Source organism: Pelobates fuscus, chromosome 2 (genome assembly GCF_036172605.1).
Source record: "Pelobates fuscus isolate aPelFus1 chromosome 2, aPelFus1.pri, whole genome shotgun sequence".
NCBI classification, from domain to species: domain Eukaryota; kingdom Metazoa; phylum Chordata; class Amphibia; order Anura; family Pelobatidae; genus Pelobates; species Pelobates fuscus.
In genome coordinates this window covers 25,592,450-25,617,336 of record NC_086318.1, presented here as the reverse complement: position 1 = coordinate 25,617,336, position 24,887 = coordinate 25,592,450, and the positions used below count along the sequence as shown (strand labels likewise).

Below are 24,887 nucleotides of genomic sequence, written 5' to 3'. Positions count from 1 at the left end.
ATTACAGGATATTTTAGCTAACTAAAAACTGCTAGCAATTCATCTATGAACGATCGCATTATAGCAGACCTTGGATAGTAAGCAAGCTTCTTATTGATGTAAGTACGGACAACTGACTTTATTTCACAATTCACATCAGGATATACAAAACCACACCATTCTCTCTGCAGTTCCCTTCCCCCCGTGCATGTCCATTATCTTGACCCCAAATTACAAGTGTAGACTTGCCAGCTCCAATATCAGGTTGTCACTTACAGTATAGAATTTAACTTAATTAATCTATACAATTCATTTCACTCCTGACTACACTTTATGCCTGCATAGAGAGCTAATGTATGTATGTCTGTGTATCTGTATGTGTGTCTATTTATCTGTGTTTCTGTATGTGTATCTGTGTATCAGTATGTGTGTCTGTTTATGTGAATGCATGTGTGCCCTTGTGTATCTGTGTGTGTCATTCTGTGTATCTGTATGTGATAGTGTATGTCTGTGTATTTGCATGGGTGTCAGTGTGTGTATCTGTGCATACATCTCAGCATTCAAAGGCCAACACTAAACATAAATACACCTCTGCATTCAAATGTCAACACTACATGCAGACACACACCTACATTCTAAGGCAAACACTATACACAAGTAAACCACTGCTTTAAATTGCAACAGTAAATAAAAACACACATTACACACAAGTACACCCCACATACATACGTACACACACATACTACATTCAAAAAATATGCTCAGTGATAAACACAACCATGCAAGAAGGGGCAAATGGTAGATCCCCAGCTATGGCAATGCCAAAGCATTGTGGGAGTTGTACGACATATGTGTGTAAAGAACCTCATGTACTTTGTATCGTATGTTCATTTGCAATCTCCTGAAATCCCACAGGTCGTGTGTCAGTCGAGACTTGATAAGGGTACAACATGAATGTTTTATTATGACCAGATGGCCCACTTTTACACACAGACCGCCAGCATGGAGTCTCCAGCAGAAACTGGTAACTGTGTCTGGGAGATAAGTGAGTTTACTTTGCGTAAACTGATTATCTCCCAGGCACTAGAGGTACAGTGAATAAAACCTAAAACACCCCAAAACATAAACAATATAAATAGGAACCCCTACAAGTCTTATATCCCAAAGTGTCCAAATAATGCTCAGATCCCACGAATACAGCCGAATCGCCACCGGGGTAAAGTTTTGACCGACCGCACACATTCCACCAAACAGCACTCTCATGGCTTGTCAGGAACAGATGTCACGATTGGGCAAGCAGTTGCAAGGACATGAGAAGTGAAGGCTCAAGGAGTCAATACAGACTCCACTGCAGCCATAAGACACACCACCGCAGATTCATCAAGGGTGTCATGATTGGCTGCAGTGCACACACAGTTGCTGCATATAGAAAGCCAAATATCATCACAAACACACAGTACATCATGAGCACGCTCACAGCCACACTGCATACCTAGCACACACACACACTGCATCCCCAGCATGAACACACACTGCATCCTCAGCACACACAGACACACACACTAAACCCCCACCACACACACAAGCACACGCTGCATTCCCAGCACACACACAGACACATTCCATCCCTAGCACACACACAGACACACTCCATCCCTAGCACACACACAGACACACTCCATCCCTAGCACACACACATACACACTCCATCCAAAACAGACACACATACAAACTCCATCACTAGCACACACACATACACAATTCATCCTCTGCGCACACACTTCATCCCCTACACAGACACACTGCATTCCCTACATAAAGACACAGAGACACACTGCACTCAAGGACAAACGCATAGACTGAATTTCCAGTACACACACAAACTACATCCCCAGCACAAACATTGTATATAAAATCACTCACACAGACACCGCATCGCCTTGACACACTGCATCCATTACACAAACACACTCATTACATTCACTACACAATCTCTGCATCCATTATACACACAGAATCTGCATCCACTATGTTTTGGTGGGGTGGAGGGCAGCATTTCATCCTTGCACCCAGGCAGCACAATATTTTGGGCCAGCTCTGGTAATATCGCTAAAAAAAGGTTTTAAAATGTAGACTTATTTGAACTGTAACTCCATAGGGGTGATCTGTTTGTTAGAATGCCCTTGTAGGATGCAGTATGTAGGGAGAACTAAAAGAGCCCTTGAAGTATGTGTTAGAGAGTATATTTCAAATATTAGGAGAGAATTTCAATCTCTCATTGTCTCTGGAGCTGGAGAAGACAGAGGCTAAATGGATGTTTACTAGGACTACATTGGAGAGGATTTCAATCTCATATTGTCTCTAGACATTTTAGTTTGTTTCATAATCCGGATCCTCCCAGCTCCATTTTATGGCACTAGAGAACGTTGATGTATATTGGAGAGGGGGTAAGCGTTGAATAGGAGCTGGAAAAGACAGAGGCTATATGCATGTTTACTAGGGATACATTGGAGCGCACGAGTGTTAATGTTGATTTTGAATTGCTGTTTTTTTTAATTGTTTTTAGGTAGCTCATCGTTGGTACCTTTGGGATCTATATTACGGTTTTGAATAGTTATCTTGGCTAAATCGCCCGTTTTTCACAAGTTCTATTGCTTTTTGGATCCCCCTTTTGGGAAATAATGATCATAATATGGTGATATAATCACAAAAAAGGGTCTACTAAAACATAATTTTAAAAAAGCCAATTCCAAGATAAGGACAGATTCACAACTTATTGACTGGCATAAACTCTTTTTTTTTTTTAAAATATTTTGGAATATTTTCAAATAAATATTATAATATTTCATAGTATGTACCATTACTGGTATTTGTAATTTGCTCACTTTTTGTAAAAACAACATCATTTTTGAAACAAAGAAAGTTTTAATATTTACTTATGCAAATGCATTTATAGTTAGAATTAATTACATTTAATATTTTTTTTTATCTATTTTTGTCTATATATAGATCATCTATTTTTGTCTATATATAGACAAAAATAGATAAATATGAAATGTAATTAATGCAGCGTTTCACATCGAAAAAAGCAGAAATGACGCTGCAGGTCCGAATACCGGAAATTGAGTTCTTAATGTAAGACGCTATAAAATTGCAGACTGTGGATGAATTTTTTAGCACTGGAAGAAGGCTTTAATGCTGAAACGTTTTGTTATTTGTCTTTTACTTATTTTGTATTAATAAATAGACCTGTGGAGGAACTATTTGATTTCCTGTATCCTGTCTTTGGAAAACTGGATCCGGTAGCCATAAGTGGCATTATTTAGTCTCTATTACAGAGCCTGGTATAGCTCTGGGTCATGTGAGTGACATTTCAACCCAACCCTTCAGCCATATATGTTTTTACAGTTGACAGTATGTTTTTGTGTTTCTTTGTTTTATTTTAGGCTTCTTATACTGATTTGTGATATCAGCTCTATTGAGTAAACGTTTGTATATTATATTTTCTCACTGTGACACAATGTCACAATGTTTTACACTGGATGGGTTAAGGAGACATAGAGATGCATTGAATCAAGGAATATCTATGAAGAACGTTCAACGCCTCCATGCGAAGCATGGAGACGATGAACATCAATGTTGCATACTGTAGTTGTCCTGGTGAATATAGTGTCCCTTTAAATAAACTTTTACAAAAATACAATTTATGTTTACACTGTGTAGATATGTAAATCACCAGTTTCATCTAGTTCTGTGTAGAATCAGAGACTGCTTATAACAAACGTTGCACTTTATGTTCTCCACAATGGATTCCTTCTCTCCGACATTTGTAAATCTATTGAGAAAATCATCCAATGATTGATCAGAATGACACGGAATAAGACAGCTCTGGAATGCAAAGTTTAATGGGACCCAAGTAACAGAACAGGCGCTATGATATCTACCAGCCTGTGTGACCCTCTTCAGACCCAAACATGGCTCAGGTACTGGTAGCCGAGCACCGCCAAAATCACACCATAGAGTAGATGAATGCTGGATAAACGGTTACTCAGCCCTGAGGAACCATGGGGAACGGACAGGTTCTGGATGGAAAGAACGCTCTGCTGGGTCTCTTCTAATGAAGGGTCTCCAGGGGGGATTTTCTGACGGATCTGCAAAAAAGGCCCCCCCAAAATAAAAAGGTTATTAAAGTATTAAATTAGTCACCTAAAATGCACAAACTAAATTTAATTGGATTCACTAAAGTGAAAATCACAGCTAAACCCCCTCCCCCCAAAGCTGTCTGATCACAGGTAAATCAAATGCGTTCATTTTCACTATCTCTTTATCTCTTCCCTTCATGCTTGGCCTCTATTGTTTTTTTTTCTGTCTTACTATATATGTATTTCCATTTTGAGTTTTCTATGGCTTTGTTTACTCTATATTATGCTCCTTCTATACATGCGGGTGATTCCAGAGTGGAGGATTTTTTTTTATTGTTTTCCCTTTTTGTCCTGTTAACTTTTGAATTTCAATCTATGATTTAACTTTTTTTTATCCAATATCTTGTCGAGCCTACATTTAATAAGCAATAAAAGGAAAATACAAGACACCATAACCACTATATACAAGGTCAGATGGTGAATGGCTTTAAAATAAGGATGACATTTATATGATTAATGCAGAATAGGAACTTCTGTATTAGCAATATGGTTAAGGGTGGAGGGGGTGGGGGGAGGGTAGGAGGTAAGCGTGAGTGCCAAAACCTGGTTTTAATCACCCCTCTAGAATTGCTTTTAGCAAAAACCGTGAACAGTACCAGCAGTCTAAGGACCCGATAAGCACTAGATCAGAATTGCACTGACTATGGTATCTAGAATGACCTATTTGGGCTGGTTTTGTCATAAGTTCAAATGTATGCACCTTGCCCTGTGTTCTCCATGTCCTCCCGGACATCCCTTCACCTCAAGGAAAAGGAGAACTTGGTGTCGGTTGGTGTCGGTTCTGGAATGGAGGTACGTTTTAGCTAGTATAGGAAGCGTTTATCTGACCAAAACAAGTGTTTTCTGAAAACAGTGCCTTTGGTTGGAGTAAGCTTTTAAGTATTCATTTTGACTTAGCTCACAACAGGAAATTAGGTACAGAATTTTTTAACTACACAAAATAAGTTAAAAATTAGCACTTTAACCCCTTAACCCCTTAAGGACACATGACGTGTGTGACATGTCATGATCCCCTTTTATTCCAGAAGTTTGGTCCTTAAGGGGTTAAGGACACATGACGGAAATATTCTGTCATGATTTCCTTTTATTCCAGAAGTTTTGTCCTGAAGAAGTTAAACATATTACCAAAGTAACTTTAAACACCTGTCTGTGCTGCTTAGAAACATACAAAGAGTACAAGCAGGAATTTCTCAGATTCACACAGGTCATACCTCTTCAGTATACTGGAACATGGTGGCTTTCACAGCTTCTATGTTTGTGGTATTCATCATCAGAGTCACTGCCTGGCCCTTGCGGATTTTCACAACTCCTTTAAACACTTGCTGGTTGTTGTAGCATGCAGCTAGGGTGGCTATGGCCATTACCTGAGGATGGAGGTTAGGAAGAAGGGTTAGAGAAGGATTGCATATAACTGGTTATTCCTAACATCAGTAGGGTTAAAGGCAAAACAGAACAGATACAACTCTTTGTCTCCACTGTTTAACACCTGCAAACATTAGGTAAATTACAATGCGATATCAGCTCTTTATTGTCCAGTTAACACCGCTGATTAACTAACTTGAAGCAATCATGATGTCAGTCTTACGATACTTTTCAAAAGCACTTTTAGAATTCTCCCTGAAAACAGACCCTATAACATACGTGAGATACTCGAGTTTCATTAGTCACAATCCTGCCGTGAGTTAGCAACGGTTTAATGGAACCATTGGACACTAAGCAAATTCAACACACTTAAAATGTTACCATTAACCCATACCCCACAACGAGTCTTTTGGCATGAGTATAATAGAAACAGACCCACTCACTACCTGAAAAGTCTGTTTGAACACCTTGCAGAAGAACCCACACTATAATGTCCCATGGAACAATAACACGTCACCTATTATCATCAAATTCTTGGCTATCTAACTTTCAACCTACGATGTAATAAAAAAACACTGCAAAGGTGCAAATTTTGTGTTCAATATAGTGAATACAAACCTGTATCTTCTATAGTGTTCTCCTCTGTCTATTGTTTAAGGTTCCCCTCCCCAACAAACCTATATGAAAATTTAAATAAAAAAACAGTTTCGCTCGCTTCTCTTTCTTTGGCCGAGATAGAGTCCTGCAGCCGCCCAATCTGCCTCCCTGACATCACACCGACTCTTGTCTTTCATGCAAATCAATGTTCCTACAGGAGCACTGGGAACGAAAAACTGCACTCTTCCAAGGAAACGGAGGTCATCTGTGAGAAACGAGATTGACTCCATTCTCACAGCAGAAGCACCTAGAAGTGTATTAAACTCTGAAACATAAGCATTGCCATATCTACTACACAGCAGTGTAGTTAAAGTTAAAGTAACAGGACCACTGAACCCACACCGCTTTATTGAGATGAAATGGCCTTTAGTTGTGCCTATTGAGATTGACATCTTGAGATAAACAAGGAAATCACAAGTTGGACCTATTTGTAAGAAAATAATGTTTTCTGACTTTGTTTTGTGAATTTTGGATTATGATCAATTTGAGAAGTTGCCAAATCGAGCCGAAAGCTAGTGATCAGTTAGACAACACATTGTCGCGTACCCCCTATTTATACTTCCATTACTCACTGAAAATGTTGCCTGAAACAGCTTTAGATGTAGAGAAACAAATGCATGTTAACAATCTTAGAACATCTAAAGAATATATCACTTTATTTGAATAATTTTTTCTCAGCTAGAAACTAGGTATATGCTGGTTTTCCCATCCCATTATATGACAGGTAGGCAAGCACATGACTTTATGATTGTAACTGGCCACTTACTTAAATATTCCTGTTTTGTATTAAAACAATGTTCCTATTCTAACACTAAGAGTTTTAGTTTGAGCCACACGCAGTCTATGGAGGTGGAGGTGAGCACCGGATGTCAGAAGGCCCTTATTACTGGATGAATTTTCTCACTCACCTGAGGGATGGCACAGAAGTTGAAAACGCTCTGGTTTTTAAGCCGGGACAGGTAAGTTAACACGTCTGGAACATGCTGCAAGGCATTGGTAATGAGTTCGTTCAGACACTGCACGGCTGGCACAATGTTCTCTGGCTTTGCCAAATCAGAGAGCTTCTTCCCGTACTTACTCCACACCTGATGTAAAGGAGAGACAGTTGGTGTTCATAGGAAATCATCTTTGCAGAGGCAAGGAGTTCATGTAATAACTTTTCACGTTTATCTGGCTGAGAAGCCATGTTAGGTCATACTCTGTTATCTGACCAACTGCTACTCAACCTAACTTGCTGCTACTGCAGTGTCTCCCATATAGCAATTAGAGATGTCCCGAACGGTTCGCTGGTGAATAGTTCCTGGCGAATATAGCTTGTTCGTGTTCGCCACGGATGGCGAACATATGTGATGTTCGGTCCGCCCCCTATTCGTCATCATTGAGTAAACTTTGACCCTGTACCTCAGTCAGCAGACACATTCCAGCCAATCAGCAGCAGACCCTCCCTCCCAGACCCTCCCACCTCCTAGACAGCATACAATTTAGATTAATTCTGAAGCTGCATCCTTTTTTTTTTTTTAGACAGAAGTGTGTTATATTTGAGCATGCTAGGCTGAACGTGCGTATAGCATGGCTAGTTGCACTGAGGGTATGAGTATATAGCAGTACATTGTTGTGAAAGATTGCTGTCATGTTTAGGGTGTTATAGTTATAAATTATAAATTATAATTATATAAATATATAAATTATAATAGTTATAAATCAAGTGTGAGTCGCCCGATGAGACTAGTGAATAACATAATACATGAACGGTTAAGGTAAAGGAACTACGACAATAAACTCTTTAGGAGGTGAAATAATGACATGTTTAAATGCTTGCTACTTTACGATTAGTTAATGTGCAGAGAGCAGTTCATGTGATCAAAGGCATGGTGTGGAGGATCGGCTATAGACCCTGGGAGTCCCTGATACCTTGAACAACAAAGGCAAGTCTCTGGTTGAGTGCCGGGTTCGCTGCTTGAGGTGGTGGAAGCTTGTTTTGTCAGGTGGTCGGATCTGTCCCGGTGGTGCTTCACGTTCGGTGCGGGATTGTGGTGGCTTAAGGTGGAGGCGAGTGCTTGACGTGGGGGAGGCTCTGCATTTCTGTTTGTGCCTCCGGTCCCGTCTTCGACGCCTTTTGCGTTGGTGGATTTTAATGGGGACTGCTTCGCTTAGCTGTGGTGGAGCTTGTTGGGGCTGTGGTGGAGCTTGTTGGGGCTTCCTGCTTGTTATTTATTCCAAAAATTGATTAAAGAGTATGTCCAGCTTAGACTCAATATCCTGCCATGCTTTGCTGGTACCAGGAGGACACGCGGCTGCCGCCATATTAGGAGAGTCGCAGATGAGTATGTCAGCCTGGGCGGCTGTGCTCTGTGCATCCATTAGCTACAGACAGCCTCTCAGGGGTGGACCGGGATAACCCCCACCGGTCCGAGGGGGGGGGGGGGGGTAACGGAGCTCCTGCCGGGAAGTAGCTGCTCCTGGGCATCCCAGGATCGGGAGATCGGCCGCCTCTCCCGCCTGGTGAGCACCAGGCCACACTTGCCACGCGGAGGTAAGTAAGACTCTGTCGAGTTGCTGACCGCTATTAAGCATGTCGGGTCGGTCAGGTAGGAGCAACATTGCTGGATCATCCCCTTCTGGGGTGAAATTCGCTTGTTGATAGCTGCTTAAAATGAGATATTGAGGGAGCTCACACAAGGTGCGTCTTTCCTCCATGACAGCTAGGCCCCGCCCCCCGGAAGCTGCATTCTTAGTGAGAGGAGGGACAGTGTAGCTGCTGCTGATTTAATAGGGAAATCGATAGCTAGGCTAGTGTATTCAGTGTCCACTACAGTCCTGAAGGACTCATCTGATCTCTGCTGTAAGGACAGCACCCCAAAAAGCCCTTTTTAGGGCTAGAACATCAGTCTGCTTTTTTTTTTTATTCCTGTGTAATCTAATTGCAGTTGCCTGCCTGCCAGCGTGTGTGTCAGGCTCACAGCGTATACTGTGCCCACTTGCCCAGTGCCACCACTCATATCTGGTGTCACAATTAGTGATGTGGACGCGAACATCCGCAAATGTTCGCGAACCGGCGAACCGTGCGAACCGCCATAGCCTTAAATAGGCAGGCAAATTTTAAAACCCACAGGGACTCTGTCTAACCACAAAAGTGGTTGAAGGGGGGGGAGGAGACCTACTCTCCTTCCCCCCCGGCCCCCACCCCTGTGTTCAGGTGGGGGCCATAAAGATAATGAGGGGGGGACCTACTGTCCCCCCCCCTCTCCGGCCCCCACCCCTGGGCGGCGGGTGGGGGCCATAATGATAATGAGGGGGGGGACCTACTGTCCTCCCCCCCCGGCCCCCACCCCTGGGCGGCTGGTGGGGGCCATAAAGATAATGAGGGGGGAACCTACTGTCCTCTCCCTCTCCGGCCCCCACCCCTGTGCGGCGGGTGGGGGCCCTAAAATTAACAATAAGGGGGGACCTACTGTCCCCCCCGGCCCCCACCCCTGAGCGGTGGGTGGGGGCCCTAAAAATAACAATTAGGGGGGACCTATTGTCCCCCCCGGCCCCCACCCCTGAGCGGTGGGTGGGGGCCCTAAAATTAACAATAAGGGGGGACCTATTGTCTCCCCTGGCCCCCACCCTTGAGCGGTGGGTGGGGGCCCTAAAAATAACAATTAGGGGGGGACCTATTGTCCCCCCCGGCCCCCACCCCTGAGCGGTGGGTGGGGGCCCTAAAATTAACAATAAGGGGGGGACCTATTGTCCCCCCCCCGTCTCCCACCCCTGAGCGGTGGGTGGGGGCCCTAAAAATAACAATACGGGGGGACCTATTGTCCCCCCCCGGCCCCCACCCCTGAGCGGTGGGTGGGGGCCCTAAAAATAACAATTAGGGGGGCCTATTGTCCCCCCCGGCCCCCACCCCTGAGCGGTGGGTGGGGGCCCTAAAATTAACAATAAGGGGGGACCTATTGTCCCTCCCGGCCCCCACCCCTGAGCGGTGGGTGGGGGCCCTAAATACAAAGGGGGGGCCCTAGTCACCCCTCCCCCCCAAAAAAATGATCTACCTACCTACCCCCCTCACCCTAAAAATAATGAGGGGGGACCTTTAACTAAAAACCTGTAAAATAAAATAGATAAAAACAACTTACCATTTGATGTTTTCTTTCTTCTACAATCTTCTTTTTTCAGCCCCCCAAAAAGGCCAAATAAAAAACCATAATAACCGACGCAATTAAAAACAAACAAACAAAAAAAAAAACGACTGCACAAAAAAATAATCCATCTTCACCCATGGAGGGCTCCGCGCAGACTGAGCTCTGCAGGGCGGGGGAAGGCTTATAAAGCCTTGCCACGCCCTGCAATTAGGCTAAGAACACTCTGATTGGCTGGTTTAAGTCAGAGTGCTCTTTGTCATTTTACACAGCGTGGGAAAATTCCAAAGAACTTGCCCACGCGTGTAAAATGACACAGAGCACTGTGATTGGATGGCTTGAAATCCATCCAATCACAGTGCTCTGTGTCATTTTACACAGCGTAGGTCCCCCCCCTTATTGTTATTTTTAGGGCCCCCACCCTTTTTTTTTTTTGGCTGCTCACTGTTTAATAGACATGCCCCTACTCGCGGTATTGCGAGTAGGGTCACAATTTACTAATACTAAGTAATTTTTACTTAGTATTAGTAAATTAATAGGGGGCAAACCGAACATCGCATATGTTTGCCCGCCGTGGCGAACGCGAACAAGCGATGTTCGCCAGGAACTATTCGCCAGCGAACCGTTCGGGACATCACTAGTCACAATAGCTTGCATTTAAAAAAAACAAAAAACTTTTGACTGTAATATAATAGCAGCCAGTTTCCTTCACACGTGTGCATTTCAGGGCCTGCCAGGGCACAGTGTCACACCAGTGCAACTCATATCTGGTGTAACAGTAGTGTACATTAAAAAAAGCAAAAAAACTAGAAATTTGACTGTGAAATAATAGCAGTCAGTTTCCTTCACACGTGTGCGTTTCAGGGCCTGCCAGGGCACAGTGTCACACCAGTGCAACTCATATCTGGTGTAACAGTAGTGTACATTTAAAAAAAAAATACAGGGGGCTTGTTGTCACCTTTCGGGGACCCTTGGTGTTGTACGTGGCTGGGTGGAGGAAGAGACCTTCAATGACATCAGTGAGGACAAGGAACGGGACATGGCTAGCTTGGTATCCAACCTTGTGCAAATGGGGAGTTTGCGGTTTTGCAAATGGACTGTTTGCGGTTGTTTGCGGTACGTTAAACGGGGAGTTTGGTCTGTTACTGTGAAGCGGGCATAACCCTTACACGATCGATACAACATCATACCTGATGTTTTAAAGAACGTTATTCCAAACAATTTAGGAATGTTAGGTGATTTATGCCCTTTATGGATTAAAACCAGACTCTGCATCAATTATGTAATTTTCCATGGGAGTTTTGCCATGGATCCTCCTCCGGCATGCCACAGTCCAGGTGTTAGTCCCCTTGAAACAACTTTTCCATCACTATTATGGCCAGAAAGAGTCCCTGTGGGTTTTAAAATTCGCCTGCCTATTAAAGTCTATGGCGGTTCGCCTGGTTCGCCCGTTCGCGAACATTTGCGGAAGTTTGCGTTTGCCATTCGCGAACGGAAAATGTTATGTTCGCGACATCTCTAATAGCAATCACGATTAAAAGTGATTTTTTTTTAAAATCAATATACAAATGAGTGAAAATGTCCTATTCATGCAGTAATGTCCCCTAGCTGCAGGATTGTATGAAGGATCTGAGACAGTATCTTCTACAAACACAGATATGCTGTCTGGCTTTAGTAATCGCTATCAGTGAAAGGGATATATTATTGCTATATTATTATCGCTATATTAGTGATCGCTATCAGTTAAAGGGATACTTCAGGCAGTAATGATAATAAGATTCAAAAATTTAATTACTGACTGCAGTTAGCTGAGGAAATCCTGGATGGCACAATCTTGTTAAGGCACCCCCATGCATGTTAACTTTGTATTTGTTTATCATTTAATAAAGAGAACATGATTCTGCAGAGTGGCTTTCTGTTTGTGTATTTTGTGTTTGCTTTTGCCGTCACACCAATTGCTAACATAAGGAATAGATTCATAGCCGATACATTGTGTCTGCCACAGCGAGGCACTGACCTCTCTTGGCCAGAACCCTTGGCCATTGAGTTGGTCTTCCAGGTAGTCACGGATGTTGTTTGTTTTCTGCAGGAAGAGTGTCGTGGAATTTGCAAGGTGTGTGTCCTGGCCCACTATTGGATCTTCCAGTTCTGATGCAGATAAAATACGAGACAAGGCAACTCCCAGCATACCACCAACACAGTGACAGTACTGAAGAGTTAAAATAGTAATACTTTGTATTTTGTACAATAAAAATAACTTGACATTGTGCTGATAAAGTTATTAGCAAGTACATAGATTTAAATTGCATATACAAATGAATTTTTATTTTACTATAACCGACTACAAACCCGTTTTCCTGGCACTATAGGATCATGGAGTGCCTCCCTCCGTCGGGGCCCCCCTCCCTTGGCACTGAAGGGGTTAAAACCCCTTCAGCCATAATCCATGCAGGGTTAAAATTAGGGGGACCTGGCACCCAGACCACTTCATTGAGCTGAAGTGGTCTGGGTGCCTACAGTGGTCCTTTAAAAACTAGAAAACTGCTGCCATCTGACCCTATGTGATGCGTACGTCAACCTACAATTCCTAATATAAAACCACATGCAATGGATTGTGGGATGTCGCATGCACCAATCACCAGTCAGAGGCATGGCAATTGTATTCACAGGCATCCAGAGCTGCTGTCCATCTTGGTGGAGGAAGATGTGATTGTCAGGGAAGTATGTATGATCCCATCACTACAATTTGTGTACTCGAAGGCGACCATGTTCTGTGGATAACAAGTCCACTTTATGGACAGAGGTAATTGTCCAAATTATAATTGAAGAGTATTTCTTTAAAAATATATTTATTTTAAAGGTCAAAAATGACTTTCTTTTAATATCCTATATACTATTTTGAGACCTGAGTGGGCATTTACCAGAGGGCAAGCTATTGAGTTTCTCTAAGCTTCTGTCATATTCTCTGTTTTTGCTTAAATGCATTGACTTAGATACTTCCTAAATTAAAAGGGTAATCCAGATGTAACCCCTGGCTGACTTTCAGCAAGCTCCTCCATCAGTTTGGGGGTACTAAAAAATGTCCCTAGCTGACAAAGGGGAGACTGAGGTATGCATTGATAACTGGTTCTCACTGGTTGGAGTAGGGATTTAACCCTGCTCACACTGTATTTAAAAAGCTGAATGCACTGCTCAGTTTGAGAAATACCTACAGTTACCCTGTAAGTATTGGGCTGTTAAAAATGGCTGCAGCTGACAGAGAGGAGCACCAGATATCGATTGATACCTGGTACTACCTGGCGCGAGCAGAGATTTAATCCTTTTAGTTAGGACGTATCACTATGCCATAAAAGTTAGGACGTGTCAATATGCTATAAAAGTGATAAAGGAAGCACCAATACACCCTAACGTCATGAAGGTATTAATAATAGGGCCTTCAAAACAAAACAAAAAACAGAATAAATCGGGGTAAGTGTAATAACTATGGAAGATATTATCATGCAAGATACAAGGAAATTAATGGATCCATATACGTTATCATACTTTATCCCAGTCGTTCAGAGAATCAATCTCCTTTTCCAAGAAATCTGCTGTACCTACTCCCATCTTATTGCACATATCCACAATGATCTCTTGGTAAACCGCGGCTAAGTTACGAAACTCCAACGAGATCTAAAAAGAAAAAAAAAAGAAAACACATTACATAAAGCACAGGTTTTAACACATACAGGTCCATTTTACAGAGCGGGAGATCAACAACAAATAGTTTGGCGTAAATTACATGTAATACATATTAATATTTATGTCTGTTTTTCATTACATTTCATCCTGAGATCATATTAATAAAGACTTTTGAAAATGTTTCATGTAACCAGATCTCCATCTTAAGATGTTTTCAACTTCTGCAGGTCCTCAAATAAAAACACAAACATTATCTCTAAGTTAGTCTTTGAAGTTGAGAAGCCATGCAGATTTGCTCTTTAATGGGATTGATTGCTGAGGTACCCAGTGTATTTCTGTCACAGAAATTCACAAACTCTTGTAGGACTTTATCAATGACTTCTCAAACTAGACAAAACATTCAGAAGATTTATTCTTGTTGAAAGCAGTTTGTTACCTTGGAGAAACAAGCTGGTACAAAAGCAGGTAACTATTGCATTCTCTTAATTGTGTCTCATTGCCGTATCTCATCATTGCATTCTCAATCGATGTTGTGTACTGTGACCTATTATAGACCTAACACTATGTGTTGTTTCCTTAACTTGTACGATGGTCATTTCTGCAGAATCCAAACTGGTTCTGAAGCCCATGGAGCAACGCAGTGGGGGAGTGGGCCTTGACAGGGCCAGAGAGTGGGCAGGTGAAGTTAGGGTCAAGGGGTGTGGAAAAAAATTATATTTAGTTTGAGGGGGAGGAGAGTAGGGGTTTAAATAACGGCCATTTTAGTTCTGGCACTGTGGTCCAACGTTCATATCAATATGAAAGGCAATTAATGGCATGTGTCTGACTAATAACTCAGTCACAGTTGCTGATGCGGATTTTCACACCATAAACAGATAACGTCTATCGGTCTGCGTGTGCCAAAAGTATGATTATTGACTTAATCTTAACCAAAGTGAGTATGCTGTTGCATTAACAAGGCTTTTTATATTGCTTACAGCTGTTCCAGGATAGGTAATGTGTGCAATAATTTATGACCTTAAACATTAGCTCGTATGGGCACTGCAGCTCAAACAGCGTGTACATGGCTAATACAGTATATTAAGCAAGCATCGGGAGGCATTGATAGGTCATAGCTATTTGTCTTGTAACATCGCCTAGTGAATTATGACACAGGCATGCGATAATAATGTATGCGTAAAGAATAAAAATCATTAATAAGAACTATAACATTATGGGAGCAAGGCTGGTAGTAACATGTGTGGAGATTGTATGGCAGTCTGAGGGAGGCCTCACATGTCTTCCCTGCAGTACAGTCCTCAGGTCGGTGAGCCTCTGTCCGTTCACCCCACACTGGGCCCCGCCCACCGGCCGGGTCCTCAGCAGCGCCGTGGGCACTCAGGGGCAGAGATTGTCCACAGGCCTCCCACCCCCTGCACCTCCTCGGCACCACGTTGTTCCCATGTCTCTCCCAGTGCTGGCCTCACTCTTAAAGCTGGTACACAACCCTCATGGCCACCGGTCCGCCGGCAGGGCAGCACACTCCCGTCTCACAGGGCTCACGGCAGCGGAGACATGGTACTCCGGGGACCCACCATAACCAGAGACTGGGTTACTCACTGCTCCGGTCGGTGTGTGGGCAGTGCGGAGGTCCCGTCCAGCACTCAGCATCGTCTGGGCCTGCCTGAGCCGTCCATGTCAGTCCTCCATGTTAAGTTCTACTGTGGCCCTCCAGGTGTGTTAAGCTGTGCTGAGGTGCCTGATCTGTCTCGCCAAAGCTGTCGGCGGGCCGTGATTCTGGCAGTGGGCAGCCTCTGCTAGTTCGGTATCTGTGTGCCTCTCCGTTGGCTGCCCGGCTTGTGATAGGCTTTGTGCCGGCGTCTGAGAAGAGCTGGGGCCGTTCCCTGTTCAGTGCTGTCGGGGTATCTGACTTTTAGGCAGACTGGAGCGGCTTTTTGTGCCTTTTTTGCTTGGGTTAGCGCTGGCGCCCATGCAGATGGAATCCATTTGGCCCAGCGGCCCGGCCCCGCCCCGCCCCCTAAACCAACTCTTTTGCAGTTGTCCTATTCCGTTCGAGTATTGCCCATTGATTCTCCTGAACGAACTGTGTTCCACTGGCTCTATATCTTCCCTCTCCTAAAATCATCTGAAGTGCTCTCCCCTTGATGGACGTTCGGCAACAAGAGGAAACCGAACAGCCCCACTTAGTCATCATAGCCCTGGAACTAAAATGGGCCACTATTCCCTCACTTTCCAGGTCACTTTTACCCCTTGGTTTTCCACTGCTCCCGTCCAGCCAGGAGTGCACTAATTGGAGAGTAGGTACTATGGACTATGAGGAACAATTGCTCCCTAAGAACCAGAGGGAACTCACATTTATTTGACCACAAGAACTCCCAATATTTGACCGGCCAAGTGTAATGCTTACATGTATTTAAATGGAGCACAACTGCAGATCTCTTAGGACTCAGATTGATGACTAGGATACTAGAGGACAGTACAGGAACTGTATCTTTAATTACGGATAATACAGGTACTGTATCTTTAATTACTTAGCTGTTTGTTTAAACGGCGTAAGCAGCTTCTGGCATAAATGCAGTATAACACAATGGAGTTTGCAAGTTCATGGAAACGGAGCAAAATAGAAATGAAGTTGTAGCAGGAGTGATTCGTTTAGGAGTTCGAGGTATGCAGGCTTGAGAGCAGGCTGTAGCAGGAATGCTTAGCAGGCTTGAGAGCAGGCTGTAGCAGGAAGGATTAGCAGGCTTGAGAGCAGGCTGTAGCAGGAAGGATTAGCAGGCTTGAGAGCAGGTAATCTCCTATTACGGAAATAGCAGTTGACTTAGCTTTTAATGGTGAAAGATCAGGTTTCCCGAAGTTCTCCTCCGGGGAGGGAAGTTGTCAAGCAGGATGAGGAAGGTCCAGTTACTAGCCGTGGTCGAGGAGAGGAGAATGAGGGTCTGTAGATTTCCAGTCCGGTTCGGTTCACAAGTAAAGGTTGGAGAATTCTTTAGCCGGTTTGATATCGCGGTAACGCTGTTCAATAACCCAGTGTCTTGTATCTGGCGTGGTCGCATTATGTAGCGTGGAAAGACCGCGTCAGAGAAGGGGGTGTGGCTAAGCTCCGTCAACCCGGAAGAGACAAATACCGGTAGTTAAGGCATGACAGTACCCTCCCTGTAAGGAGCGCCCACAGGGTGCTATCAACATGGTTTAGACGGATAGCGTTTGTGGAACGCGGTAATTAACCTGTTTGCATGTATCACAGAGGAGTTTTCCCAAGTGTCCTCATCAATTCCGTAACCTTTCCATCTAATGAGGTACTGCAGAGAGCCACGATGGATCCGCGAATCCAGAATCTTTTGGATCTCGTATTCCTCTTCACCTTGTACCAAAATAGGATCAGGAGTAGTAAGTGCATCTCTGTGGAAAGGGTCAGGATGATGAGGTTTGAGCAAAGAAGCATGGAAGACAGGGTGAAGTTTCAAAGTAGGAGGAAGCTTCAATTTCACAACGTTACTGTTGATAATTAACAATATTCGAAAAGGACCAAGGAACTCAGCTTCTTTGAAGGACGGTTGGTGGACATGTTTTTTGAGGAGAGCCAGACAAGATCACCAATTTTATAAGCTGGAGGAGGTTGCCTCTTAGTATCAAAAAACTTCTTTTGATTAGCAGATGCGAGTTCAAGATTTTCATGCAATTTAAGGAACAGGGAAGACGTAAGAAATTTGATTTGAAACGGTGGGGTTAGATGAAGGAATGGTATGAGTGGGAAACGAAGAGGGATGAATCCCATAATTGGAGAAGAAGGGAGTTATTTTGCTACTGGTATGAACTGAGTTGTTGTATGCAAATTCGGCCATAGGCAACCATGTGATCCAATCATCTTGTAGGTGGGAACAATAACATCGTAAATATTGCTCTAAGCATTGGTTAACTCTTTCAGTTTGCCCATTGGTTTGGGGATGATAAGCGGAAGATAGTTTACGTTGAATATGAAGAGAAGAACACAATGCGTTCCAGAATTTGGAGGTGAACTGGGTTCCTCGGTCTGATATGATTTCATCAGGAAGTTCATGAAGTTTCACTATATTATCGAGGAATACTTTTGAAAGTTCAGATGATGAGGGTAATTTCTTCAAGGGGATAAAATGGGACATTTTCGTGAAGCGGTCCACTACTACGAAAATGGTGGTATGATGTTGAGAAGGGGGAAGTTCTACCAAGAAGTCCATAGAAATGGATTGCCAAGGCCTATCCGGAATCGGTAGATTCAATAATTGACCAAATGGGTGATGATGTTCAGATTTGGATCTTTGGCAGGTTGAACAAGTTTTGACATAGGATTCGATGGTATTGTCCTGGCGAGGCCACCAATAATATCTCTTGGATAATTCTAGGGTCTTTTTTATTCCAGGATGACCAGCCAAAGGAGAATCATTAATTAATTTGAGTACTTTATTTCTGAATGTGGGAGGAATGTAAATCCTGTTATTGAAATAATAGAGACCATTTTTCTTTGATAGCTTGGTTGACTTAGGAAGTTCAAGAGCATCTTCACTTAGACCTTTTATGTCATCTATAAGGGATGTTAGGATTCCAATGACTGTATGAGGAGGAGGTTCAGTTACAGGAGGATCTTCCAATTCAAGATCTTGGTGAATTCTGGAAAGGGCATCCGCCTTTTTGTTCCTGGATCCAGGTCTAAAAACAATTTGAAAATTGAACCGAGAGAAGAAAAGATTCCATCTTACTTGCCTAGCAGAGAGAGTCTTGTTGGAGTGAAGATATTCAAGGTTTTTGTGGTCAGTATAAACCATTATAGGAGTTTGTGTTCCTTCAAGAAGATGTCGCCAGGTTTCTAGGGCTGCTTTTATACTCAGTAATTCGTTTTCTCCTATAGGGTAGTTTTTTTCAGCAGGAGACATTGAACGTGAGAAGAAGGCAACTGGATGAAGAGGATCTTGAGGAGTTTTGTGTTGAGAGAGAACAGCTCCGATGGCTGTCTCTGAAGCATCTGTTTCAAGGACATAGAGACATGTGGGGTTTGGAAGTTGAAGAATAGGAGCAGTTGTAAATCTTCTTTTTAATTCATCGAAGGCTTCTTGAGCCTTTTCATTCCAAGTGAAAGGATGCTTTTTGCTGTTAAGTAGATTAAGTGAATGAGCTACGTCGGAGTAATTTTTAATACATTTTCTGTAGAAGTTGGCAAACCCCAGAAAACGTTGCAATTCTTTTACGTTAGAAGGAATGGGCCAGTTGAGGATACAGTTGATTTTTGAACTATCCATGCTTATCGAATGAGGTGTGATAACGTATCCTAAAAAGGTTATTTCATTAACGTTGAAAATACATTTTTCTGGTTTAGCGTATAATTTATGAGTTCAGAGTCTGGATAACACCCATCTTACATGTTTTTTGTGTTCTTCAGGAGTGTTAGAATATATAAGAATGTAATCTAAATAAATGATAACACAAACATCTAGAAGATCCCTGAAGATGTCATTTATAAAGTGTTGAAAGGTTGCGGGGGCGTTGCAGAGGCCGAAAGGCATCACAAGATACTCGTAAAGGCCATATCTGGTTCGGAAAGCAGTTTTCCATTCATCGTTAGCCTTGATTCTAATAAGGTTATATGCCCCACGGAGGTCAAGCTTGGTGTAGATGGTAGCTGTTTTTAACCGTTCAATCAATTCATTTATCAGGGGAAGAGGGTAACGATTTTTAACTGTTATTTTGTTTAAAGCTCTGTAATCTATGATGGGACGTATAGTCTGGTCTTTATTTCTCACAAAAAACATACTGGAAGCAGCAGGTGAGCTGGAAGGTCTAATGAACCCTTTACAGAGGTTTTCATCCAAGTATTCCTTGAGGATTTTTAATTCTGACTCAGAGAGAGGATAGATGTGCCCAAAAGGGATGGGGACACCAGGTATGAGTTCTATGGGACAATCATAGGGACGATGAGGTGGGAGTGTTTCAGCTTCTTTTTTACTGAATACATCTGAGAACTCAGAATAACAGGAAGGTATAATTGGTTCTTCAATAACCTGAAAGATTGGAATATGTTGTAGGCATGTTTCTATACAATAAGCAGAACTAAAGGTGAGAGAGAAGGGAGACCAAGTAATTTGTTGGTTGTGGTTCCTCAACCAGTTGATCCCTAGAATAACCGGATAGAGAGGTGATGAGATAACATTGAATATAAGATATTCAGTATGAGTATGATTAGTGGTTACTCTTACAGGAATGGTTTCATTTAGTATAGGGCCCGAGGATATGAGGGAGCCATCAATCACTCTGACAGAAACATAAGTGCTTTTGCGAACACAAGGAATTTTATTTTTTGTTACAAAGGATGAATCGATGAACACCCCGTTTGCACCAGAATCAATAATGGCTTCAGTCGTAATTCTTTCTTTGTCCCACTGTAATATGAGAGAAATAGAGGAGAATTGAGTGGTTGATTTGGAGGGAAGTGCACTTAGTATAGAAGTGGTATAAGCATGCTTACCGCCTCTTGGCCGTTTCAATAAGGGGCACTCTGGGATCAAATGATCTTGGGAGGCACAAAACATGCAGAGGTTTAGTAGTCGTCTTCTGGTTTTCTCTTCTAGAGTGAGAGGACTTCTTATTACCCCTATTTCCATAGGTTCCGTTTGTAATGATGGTTTTTCAGGAGTTTTTGAAGGACTGAATGTTTTTTTCCATAATGAACTCGAGAGAGCTTTTTCGGCCTTTCTTTCTCTAAGTCTTCTGTCAATGCTGATTGATAGTTGAATCAGCGCATTTAATGTAGTAGGGAGTTCAGTTCTAGAAAGTTCATCCTTTACTGCTTCGGATAACCCAATTCGGAACTGGTTGCGTAGGGTTATGTCATTCCATTGAGTTTCTATTGCCCATCTTTTAAATTCAGCAATGTAGTCTTCGACGGGTCTATGTTTTTGATGTAAGGTTCTAATGGTTAAATCAGCTGTAGATTGTTTGTTGGGATCTTCATAAAGAAGAGACATGGCTTCAAAAAATTCATCCAATGAGTCTAAGATGGGGTCATCATTTTCCAAAAAAGAATGGGCCCAGGCCATAGGTTCACCTCTTAGAAAGGAGATAACTGAACAAACCTTAGATCTTTCAGTGGGATAAGATCTAGGTTTTAAAGCAATCAATAATTTGCAGGAATTAAGAAACTCCCTGTATTTGGATCGATCTCCAGAAAACTTTTCGGGATTACAGACAGCAGGGTCGCTAGCTGAGTGCATAACAGTATGAGGATTATGTCTTTCTAGGTCTCTTACATAAGTAAGAATCCGTTCATTTGTAACCTGTAGGTCTTGCATGCCTTGGGCAAGTGTATCGACTCTTTGATTCAGCATAGTAAATTTAGAATCGAAATCTGCTGGATCCATTACAATGGCTGGATTATTCTGTAATGCTTACATGTATTTAAATGGAGCACAACTGCAGATCTCTTAGGACTCAGATTGATGACTAGGATACTAGAGGACAGTACAGGAACTGTATCTTTAATTACGGATAATACAGGTATTGTATCTTTAATTACTTTGCTGTTGGTTTAAACGGAGTAAGCAGCTTCTGGCATAAATGCAGTATGGCACATTGGAGTTTGCAAGTTCATGGAAACGGAGCAAAATAGAAATGAAGTTGTAGCAGGAGTGATTCGTTTAGGAGTTCGAGGTATGCAGGCTTGAGAGCAGGCTGTAGCAGGAATGCTTAGCAGGCTTGAGAGCAGGCTGTAGCAGGAAGGATTAGCAGGCTTGAGAGCAGGCTGTAGCAGGAAGGATTAGCAGGCTTGAGAGCAGGTAATCTCCTATTACGGAAATAGCAGTTGACTTAGCTTTCAATGGTGAAAGATCAGGTTTCACGAAGTTCTCCTCTGGGGAGGGAAGTTGTCAAGCAGGATGAGGAAGGTCCAGTTACTAGCCGTGGTCGAGGAGAGGAGAAGGAGGGTCTGTAGATTTCCAGTCCGGTTCGGTTCACAAGTAAAGGTTGGAGAATTCTTTAGCCGGTTTGATATCGCGGTAACGCTGTTCAATAATCCAGCGTCTTGTATCTGGCGCGGTCGCATTATGTAGCGTGGAAAGACCGCGTCAGAGAAGGGGGTGTGGCTAAGATCCGTCAACCCGGAAGAGACAAAGAAATACCGGTAGTTAAGGCATGACACCAAGACCACTTTCGCTCTGGAACTATTTTAGGCTTCGCCCACGTGTGCGGTCAAACCAAATTTTACCCAGGTGGCGATTGGACAATTCCTTTTATGTTTTCTATGTTCAACTCTCTGTATCCGGGAGATAATTAACTTATCGGTCCTTGACTCAATTATCTCCCAGACACAGAGATGCCTGGGTGGGGATTGGATGTATTGAATGGAGACCCCATGCTGGGGTCCGTGCGTAAAAGGCAGATTTTGGCTCAATAAAAACTGTTGTATTGCCAGAACTGTGTGTCGTCCAGTTGAATGGGTTACATTTACTAAGCAGCGCTTTGTGCCAACTTGAGAGGATTTTGGCAGAGATATTTGGTCTCAGGATTGCAGCTCTGCTACAGTAGTTTATTTTGCAGTCTACTATTTTCTGGTCCGAGCAGCAAGTTTAAGCTAAGCACATGTTTTTCTTTTAACCCATTCTCTACAACATAGTATATTGGTGTTTCTGTATCAAATCCCTCTGATTTCAATGTCTGCTACCTTTTTATATTTGTGCTTCTATTTTCTGTAACTTTTCTGTTGCAGTTTACATTGAACCGTTTTGATTGCTGTATGTGGATATTGTTATTGCTGTTTACATTTTCCTTCGATCCTCAATATACATTTTAATTAGAAAAAAAAATAATCAGGTTTTCAGCTACAGACATATATTGAGACCAACATTAAGACTTTTGTTGGTCAAAACTTCCCCGTGTTCTCTGTTACAATTACTTTTCCTCTCACCTTATCCTATTAATCAATACTGAAAAACATTTACTGTGATGATGTATGCAGTGGAGAGAGTTAATAATGCACACAGCACATCCAGATATCTGAGACCACCGTTCTGAGAATCTGTTCTTCAGCACTCAGACTACTCACTAAATTTGGAATATATTGAGGAAGTTTCCCTTTCTTGTTTTATATATATATATATTTGCAGGTAAGTAGGACTATTGCAGTGCTGTCGATACGTTTGCAGTGTACCTCCTACGTCAGCTCACATTACTTATATTTAAACATGCGGTAGGCCCATACCATCACATTATATTTAAACATGCGTTAGGTCCGTACCATAACATTATATTTAAACATGCGTTAGGTCCGTACCATTACATTATATTTAAACATGCATTAGGTTCGTACCATCACATTATATTTAAACATGCATTAGGTTCATACCATCACATTATATTTAAACATGCATTAGGTCCGTACCATAACATTATATTTAAACATGCGTTAGGTCCGTACCATAACATTATATTTAAACATGCATTAGGTCCGTACCATCACATTATATTTAAACATGCATTAGTTCCATAACATCACATTATATTTAAACATGCGTTAGGTCCGTACCATAACATTATATTTAAACATGCGTTAGGTCCGTACCATAACATTATATTTAAACATGCATTAGGTCCGTACCATCACATTATATTTAAACATGCGTTAGGTTCATACCATCACATTATATTTAAACATGCATTAGGTCCGTACCATAACATTATATTTAAACATGCGTTAGGTCCGTACCATAACATTATATTTAAACATGCGGTAGGCCCATACCATCACATTATATTTAAACATGCGTCAGGTTCATGCCATCACATTATATTTAAACATGCGTTAGGTCCGTACCATAACATTATATTTAAACATGCATTAGGTTCGTACCATCACATTATATTTAAACATGCATTAGGTTCATACCATCACATAATATTTAAACATGCATTAGGTTCATACCATCACATAATATTTAAACATGCATTAGGTTCGTACCATCACATTATATTTAAACATGCATTAGGTTCATACCATCACATTATATTTAAACATGCATTAGGTCCGTACCATAATATTATATTTAAACATGCGTTAGGTCCGTACCATAACATTATATTTAAACATGCATTAGGTCCGTACCATCACATTATATTTAAACATGCATTAGGTCCGTACCATCACATTATATTTAAACATGCATTAGGTCCATAACATCACATTATATTTAAACATGCATTAGTTCCATACCATCACATTATATTTAAACATGCATTAGGTTCATACCATCACATTATATTTAAACATGTGTTAGGTTCATACCATCACATTATATTTAAACATGCATTAGGTCCGTACCATCATATTATATTTAAACATGCATTAGGTCCGTACCATCACATTATATTTAAACATGCATTAGGTCCATACCATCACATTATATTTAAACATGCATTAGGTCCGTACCATCACATTATATTTAAACATGCGTTAGGTCCATACCATTACATTATATTTAAACATGCATTAGGTCCGTACCATCACATTATATTTAAACATGCATTAGGTTCATACCATCACATTATATTTAAACATGCATTAGGTCCGTACCATAATATTATATTTAAACATGCGTTAGGTTCGTACCATCACATTATATTTAAACATGCATTAGGTTCATACCATCACATTATATTTAAACATGCATTAGGTTCATACCATCACATAATATTTAAACATGCATTAGGTTCGTACCATCACATTATATTTAAACATGCATTAGGTTCATACCATCACATTATATTTAAACATGCATTAGGTCCGTACCATAATATTATATTTAAACATGCGTTAGGTCCGTACCATAACATTATATTTAAACATGCATTAGGTCCGTACCATCAC

General features: G+C 41.9%; 1 protein-coding gene across 2 annotated transcripts in view; it reads right to left on the bottom strand.

The window, feature by feature from the left end:
* Positions 1 to 3,896: 3,896 nt before the first annotated feature.
* The window catches only part of LOC134585403 (squalene synthase-like), an 88,100-nt gene continuing 67,109 nt past the window's right edge, over positions 3,897 to 24,887 (bottom strand). For both annotated transcript variants that reach the window (XM_063440812.1, XM_063440811.1), the window contains exons 4-8: positions 13,865 to 13,993; positions 12,339 to 12,530; positions 7,109 to 7,285; positions 5,393 to 5,545; positions 3,897 to 4,130 (exon numbers count right to left, since the gene is read on the bottom strand). In XM_063440812.1, coding sequence (XP_063296882.1) covers positions 3,942 to 4,130; positions 5,393 to 5,545; positions 7,109 to 7,285; positions 12,339 to 12,530; positions 13,865 to 13,993 — 840 coding nt within the window. In that variant the 3' untranslated portion in view covers positions 3,897 to 3,941. The remainder of the gene's footprint in view (positions 4,131 to 5,392; positions 5,546 to 7,108; positions 7,286 to 12,338; positions 12,531 to 13,864; positions 13,994 to 24,887) is intronic.